At 54.2% G+C, this 7,175-nt stretch overlaps 1 protein-coding gene across 1 annotated transcript in view; it reads left to right on the forward strand.

Moving 5' to 3' along the window:
- Positions 1–2,390: 2,390 nt before the first annotated feature.
- The window catches only part of IFNLR1 (interferon lambda receptor 1), an 18,800-nt gene continuing 14,015 nt past the window's right edge, over positions 2,391–7,175 (forward strand). The window contains exons 1-2 of the mRNA XM_037032909.1: positions 2,391–2,480; positions 6,339–6,462. Of these exons, the coding sequence (XP_036888804.1) occupies positions 2,423–2,480; positions 6,339–6,462 (182 nt within the window). The 5' untranslated portion in view covers positions 2,391–2,422. The remainder of the gene's footprint in view (positions 2,481–6,338; positions 6,463–7,175) is intronic.

Below are 7,175 nucleotides of genomic sequence, written 5' to 3' on the forward strand. Positions count from 1 at the left end.
GAGTGGGGCAATAGTAGGTTTACAGTTGTTCATAGGGGAAGTAAGACGACAATTAATAAATAATAGTGCAAGAATGAACTCTGTGTTTTTTGTACTCACAACTGTAAACCTAGTTTTGCTGTATCGATGCACAAAGGCATCCAGGCACACAGTCTCTTAACTCGGGGTGCTGGGGTGCTGGGAAGGGGAGCAAGGGGAGAACGAGCAAGAAGACAGGTGCCCCATCCAGACTAACACCCCACCAGCAGAGCGGGTGACAGGTGAGGGCACACCTGTTCCCGCTGCAGAGCCACTCCCGGCTCAGAGGGATTCTGGGTCTGAAAGATGCAGGGGGTCAAACGAAGTCGTAATCGAGTGAGAGCTTGAACCGCTCGCTGCACCCACAGCCAATAAGTCTCCAGACAAGGAGCAGGGACAAGGAAACCGACTCTCCTGGAAAAGCCAACAAGGCAAGAAGGTTGGACACTGGCATCCTGAAGAACCACCTTGAGGAGGTACAGAATTTAGGCTTCTTTTATGTTAGGGGAAGTGGGGAAATGGAAGGGAGAGGGAGGAGGTTGGGAGGTGGTTGGTGACCGCTGACACCTGGATGTCAGGAAGGGTCCAAGAAGAAGGGTGAAGGCCGCTGCTATTGGTCACAACCCCTGGCTCCCATCGTCCCAGACATGAGATCCCTCTGGTCTAAGTCTTTTCATCACTGGTTTTGTACTACCTTCCTTTTCTCCTTGGCGAGGTGGTTTCAAGCGGGCAGATTGCCTCAGGAATTCCTAGGCTGGAGGTTAGATTCCTTGGCGATTAGCAGAGCTACGGGACTAAGAAGTTACTCCCTGACGTGTTTGGGAGCTGGGCAGGCTCAAGCAAGCTGGAGTCAGAAAGACTGATTATTTGATTCAATCACACAGTCACGATGTGGGAGGAAATTCCCAGGCACTGAAATGGGCCTCCCACACAAGACCCCTTCCACCTGCCTTGCCCTTGAAGTCTGAACCTGGGCACTGTGAGCCTCTGTTAAGAAGGACCAACTGAGGGGTGGGCTGGGATGGGAGTAAAAGACAGAAAACTGTACTTGAACAACAATTAAATACATTTTAAAAAAGAAAAAGTACCAACCGAGCTGAAAGCATAATGCAAATGCCAGAACCTTCCTGAAATTTCTGCGTGTTTGTGCCCAGGGGCAAACTCAGGGTGACTTTGGGATCACTCAGTTCTATGAAAATGCACTCTGTCTCCCAAGAACCTCTGGCATTCAAGTTAGAGCCAGCGCCTGCGACGGATGTTTCTCTCTGCTGCCTGCGTGTCTGGTGCTATTCTCTGGGCTTGGTCACAGCCGAGCAGCAGTCCCCTGGCCTGTCACCTGACCAATCACAGAGGCAGGGTGGCCATGGAATCAGACAGGCCTGGGACTGACCAAGAATCCTTATCTGTAAAGAGGAGGCAAGACCTCCTTCGAGAATTGTGGAAGGAGAGAAAAGAGCATATTCGACAAAGGAGAGCTATGACTCCTATCAGAATAAAGGTGAGGTGTTTTTGGATTGGGTGTTTTTTTTTTTTTTTTGAAAAGCAGTACACAAATGATCTAGAAACTTAGAAAGCAAACATGAGTAGAAAGAAGAATTTTTTTTAAATCCTCACCACCAGAGATCATAACCACTAACATGTGGGTGTCTAGGCCTCCAAATCTGTCACTCATGCCAAAGAGACAAAATTTTTAATGGGCCCATATTTTGGTAGCACACCTGCTTTTCTGCTGCTGAGTGAAGGTACTGTGCACAGCTGAGTCACAGCTTTTTCATGACTAGACCATTCTGAGGTGAGACCGCTTCCACTATTTGGAAGCACTTATTCTCCAGGTGAGGAGCAGCAAACCAGGGCTTTGGCGTCCAGGCACTCGCCCCTCCTGGTGCGAGTCTAAGAAGCTCTGGAGGCTGCCGCCCCCTGACCCCACGAGAAGAATACAGAGAACAAGAGGACCACCCCACTGGATTCTGGGTGGGGAGGAGGGGTTGATGCAAACAATGTGTGGAAGTGCTGGCTTAGCATTTGGCACATGGACCCGTGTCTGGGGCTTTGTCATTAAGCTGGCCCTGCACGCTTCTTGGTCCTGTCGAAAGTCCGGCCTTGGAATTCCTAACCGAGGTTATTATAAATGAACGGTTTTCCTCCCCTGTCCTCCCCCTCCCCATACACAGAAGCACCGCCCGCCCCACCCGCCGGAGTGGCGACCAGGGCAGCCGCAGTCCCTACTCTACCCCTGGGCGTTCCTCGGGGGATGGCCCGGCGGAGTCCCGGCCCACGAGGGCGGGGCCCGCGCGCGGCTCCGCTTCCCATTGGCTGCCCATAGCACCACCTGCCCGTGGGTGTGGCGGGAGGGGGCTGTCAAGTGGCGGGATCCCGCCCGCCCGGCGGGCCGGGAAGGACTGACATGAGCCCGGCCGGACGCTGGGCCCTCCTGTTCGTCTGCCTACTGCAGTCCGCCAAAGGTAAGGGTGCGGGGAGGGCAGGGGGCCGTGGGGCGCCCGGGCCGGGCCGCACCGCCCACGGAGCCCCGAGGAGGAAGGGACGCGGGCCGAGCCTTTCAGCAGCCACCGGGGCGGAGTGCTCATCGCACTGCCCACTCACCACCAGTTTTCGTCCAAGGATTAAACGCACTCGAGTTTTTGAAATGTTTCTTCGGGAAGGAAACTGATCCAGTGTCCTAATGCCAGTTCAGCTTTAGGGGAACTGGAAAAACGAGACAGTTTATAAAGTAGCTGCATTTATTTATGAAGTGCATTTTAAGATCTCCTGAAAGCACTGTCTTCTGTATTAATACCACGCTTGGGTCTCACTCATTGGGAAAGTCAGCAAGAAGTGCCCGGCCCACCCCCGCAGTCCCCTCCCCTTCCTCCAGCTGGGGGTGTCAGCTGCGCTCTCCGCTGGAGAGCGGAACTCTGGCTTAGCCTGTGCCCCGCTGTTCCTCGTCAAGCCACCTTTTCGCTGCCCCCACTGGTGGGTAAATGAGGTGGCAGAGTACAAAAAACCTTGGGAGAGGACCAAGCTACAAAGTTCCAACCAGTCCCTGAGATGGCCCTGAAATTTTCCCCCGGACATCTTCCTAGTCTTAGACTCACAGTTTAAGAGCTAGAAGGGCCCTTGGACGTGACCTAATAATTATATTAAAGCCAGCTTTTACTGAGCAACTTTGTTTGTGCTGGGCACCACATTATCCTCTTCAAGCTCTACAACATAGTCATCGCATTATGTAGATACTATTCTCTCCCTTTTCAGGTGTAGAAACTGAGGCTCAGAGCAATGAGGGACTTGCCCAAGAAGAAAGGCAGAGAGGTGAGACACAGAACAGAGAAGACTGGCTGGAGCCAGCATGGCCAGCTTCCACGGTAGGGTGGGTAGCTGGCGCAGGGAAGCCCACCCACCTCAGTCAGCTCAGGGATGCCCCGGCCCCTGGTGCCTCCCAGCAGTGAGGGGGTTTGCAGCTGGTGAGGGACAGTGTTGAGGAGGAGAGGCGGGGAGCTCTGTCTCCCAGGCTCACTGTCAGACTCAGTACCTTTCCTGTCTAGCCCCAACTGTACTTTCCCTGAAGGGATTTTAATTTGTGCAACATAAACTGTGGTGTGATGATTTAGGATGAAGGGAGGCTAGATCCAGGTTCAAATCCTGCCTCCCACACAAACTAGCTGTATAGCCTCAGGCAAATTATTGGCCATCTGTCTCTGAGCCTAGTGCCCCTCCATGGAAGGGGAATGACACCTACCCTGCCGGGTGGTTTGTCCTGATGATTGATTGATTGATTGATTGAGGTTTTGTGTATAAAACACCAAACCCCTGAAGGCTCAGTAGAGGGCAGCTACTCCAGCTGCTATCTCTCCACTGTGGCCAAGCTCAAACTTTAAGTCCGTCCTGCCCACAGACACCTTGTAAGTGGCTTGCAGGCAGACTTTGGCCTCCTGCCCGGCGTCAGGAAATCCAGAATCTGCTGGGAGCGGGGACAGCACCAGCATTTTGGCGATCCATTTCTGGCTTGTGGACACAGGATAGGGTGGAGCTGGGCACGCATATTTGGGTCTGAAGGGTCAGTAGGAAAGCCCAGCTGAGAGTCCTCGGCAGAACTGACTCCTCTCTCCCTAATGTCCAGTGTTCTGTGTTGGTGTAAGAAACAGTCAAACCTGTACAGAATTTTTGTGAGTTTGTTGGAGCCAAAAGATGACAATTGCCAGGATGCAGAATCACAACAGACTGAGAAGTGCTCCAGAGAATGGCAGTTTGGCACCTTATTTTATACATTACAATCGAAGGAGGAGACATAAGGGGGTTGGGAGGTGACGGGGTGGGTGGCAGGACTTCTGGGACTGGATAAAAGGTAAAAAGTGATAGACACAAACTTCTTTCACACGATTGGGTAAAGGAGTTAACAGTCAACAATGGACACAATAACAACAATGGAGGGATCTGTGGTCTCAGCTCTGGCGGGGTGACATGCCCAAGGGGTTCAGGAAAAAGGGACGTTACCTTGACATTGCAAAGGTGTGTTGCCACTGATGCAGGAGGCAAATAGGTTGTTAAGGTAGAGTGACCTTTGTTAGGGAAAATACCAGCCCGGGATATGACTACCCACCACGAGCTGATTTTGTTAACAATTTTTCATTTCAGACCATCCTTTGTGGTCACTTTAGGTCTCTGAGTCAGTAAGGCTGCCACGCAGACCTCCCCTGCGCTTGGCAGGCTAACATGGGTCCCCTTTTCATCCGTATCTGTAACCCCTGTGGATTTCTGTCGTGGCCCAGGTGGCATGTCGCAGCACTGGATTCCCCATGGGACCATGAGCTCCGAAAGGGCAGGAATGGCGTCGTGTTCTTCTTTGAAACCCCTGGCACATGGCGGTCCACGGTGTTGTTGCCCCGTGATGGTCCACTGGTATTGGAAGAATGGAGGCGAACGGGCCCCAGGAGAACCTAGAGGAGGCTGTGTGGTCAAGAGCTCAGACTGTGGAGTTGGCCTGGCCTTGACTGGAGTTCTGGTTCTACAGCTTATTAGCTGAGGGGGCCTCAGTTTCCTTATCTATAATGTGATGATCGTAATTCATACCTGCCTCCTGGCAGCATGGGGAGGATTGAACGTGCAAGCAATGTACTTACCATAGTGCCTGGCTCATAGTTAGGACACACTGCACGTTAGCTGCTGTCATCATCATCGTCATCACCACTGCCACCTCTTAGAGATGCCAGGGAAGACTCCCTGGAGGAAGTGACATTTGAGTCAAGTCTTTGAAAGATTAGCTGGTGAACACTAGACGGTCAAAGACATTGGAGTTCAAAGGCTCCGGAGAGAGTTCAGTGGCTTGAGAAGGCCAAGAAGGAAGATTGGCACAGCCAGACGAACCTGCCCGGGAGAGGTCGGCCAGATGGCCTCACCGGCCATGCTGGGCAGGGCCTCTGGACCTTGATAAAGACTGTGGACTTTATTCTGAAGGCAAGGGAAGGGCATGAAAATGAGCAGTTGTGTAATCAAATGAATATTCCGACAGAAGAGGGTTGGTTAGCAGAGATGGAGGAGGAGCCAAGGAGGGGAACAGAGGAGACAGTTAAAGGTGGTCAGGGGACGTGTCGCCGAGACAGTGATTCTCGCTGCCTGCTGCCTGTCCCCAAAGTGCGCCTGGCCAGTGTGGCGGGAGAGGAGTGGGTCGGCTTGGGGAGGCTCTTGTGGGTGATTGTGAAGACTGGCTTTGACCTTGCGTGAAATGGAAGCCATCAGAGGGTTTAGAGCAGAAGAGCAGCATACTCAAACTTTGATTTTATCTTTTGTTGTCGCGTGGAGAACAGACCAAGGAGACTAGGCTGGAAGCGGGGAGACTGGTTAGGAGGTCTTGGAAATGATCCAGGTTATCACAGTATTTGTTCATTCACTCAACAGCTATTTATTGTGCATCTACTGTGTGCCAGGGACCATACCAGCAGGCCCTGGGGATATTGCTCATGGAGACTCTTGGGACCGTCCCCTGGGACAGCACAGGAGACCCAGGAGTCTATTAGAGGGCTCCTGCTCTGTGGTCTACTGCAACCCTTGGGGTCAGAGAGGGAAGGAGCTTCCTCTCAAGACCCCCAAGAGCTGCCAAGGCCCAGGCAGGGGGTGGGGCCACAGCACAGCCAGTTGTGGCGTGGCTGTCATGGGGATCCTGACCCCCAGTTCCCAGCTTCCACCATGTCCCCCATGCTTCAGCCATCCCTGGTTCCTCAAAGTCATGGAGCACATGACTGCCTGCCCATGCTGCTCTTCAGCTCTGAATGGCCAAGGTCAAGACCAGCCAGCAGCTCCAGGCTTCATGACCTCTTTCTGCCCCACAGGGAGGCCCCATCTGGCCCCTCCCCAGAACGTGACACTGATGTCCCGGAACTTCAGCGTGTACCTGACATGGCTCCCAGGGCCTGGCAACCCGCAGAACGTGACCTATCTCGTGGCTTATCAAAGGTACAGGGGAGCCTCCCGGCCGGTGGGTGGGGAGACGGAGCAGATGGGCAGGGGCTGGCGGGGCTTCTCCGGGAACGCTGCTGTGGATGTGGGCAGCACGGCCTGGCTGTCTGCATCCCCCGGGAGTTGGCAGGTGGCGGGTATTTGGAGAGGGCCCTCGATATTTAGGTGTGGGGGTGGGGATGATGTGGAATGGAGAACAGGGCACAGGTGATAGGCCGGCCAGGGGTGAGGGTGTGTCTTTGAAGAAACTCACAGTGGGGCTAGGGTGGAGCCAGGAGGGCCCAGCGATGGAATTCACGGGGCCTGGTTCAAGGTTCAGAGTTGTTCCCACAGATCAGGGAGGGCAAACGGGCCTCCTGCGGATCCCAGGCACCGCTGGGCCGTCGCCCTCTTCCTTCGGGGTCCTTCCCAGCACGGCAGGCCAGGCAGCCCTGCTCCTGCAGAGGTATCTGAACGTGCAGACAGATTCGCTGTCTTTGCACGGGGATGGAATCATGGGGGATTCTTCAGGGGAGCAAGAGGATAAAAGCAGACGCTCCAGAGGACTGATCTAGAACTGGCGAGGAAGGCGGAAGCGGGACGGGGAGGGAACTGCCGAGGACCGAGGCCCCACCGTCGCCAGGCCGAGTGCTAGGCTCTGGTGTGAGCCTTCCACTTCTTCCTCCCAGATCACCCGGCAGGCCCTGCATTCCCCCCCCCCCCCGCCTTCC

This window comes from Sturnira hondurensis, unplaced genomic scaffold (genome assembly GCF_014824575.4).
Source record: "Sturnira hondurensis isolate 20B ecotype Veracruz unplaced genomic scaffold, ASM1482457v3 Scaffold0021555, whole genome shotgun sequence".
Classification (NCBI taxonomy): domain Eukaryota; kingdom Metazoa; phylum Chordata; class Mammalia; order Chiroptera; family Phyllostomidae; genus Sturnira; species Sturnira hondurensis.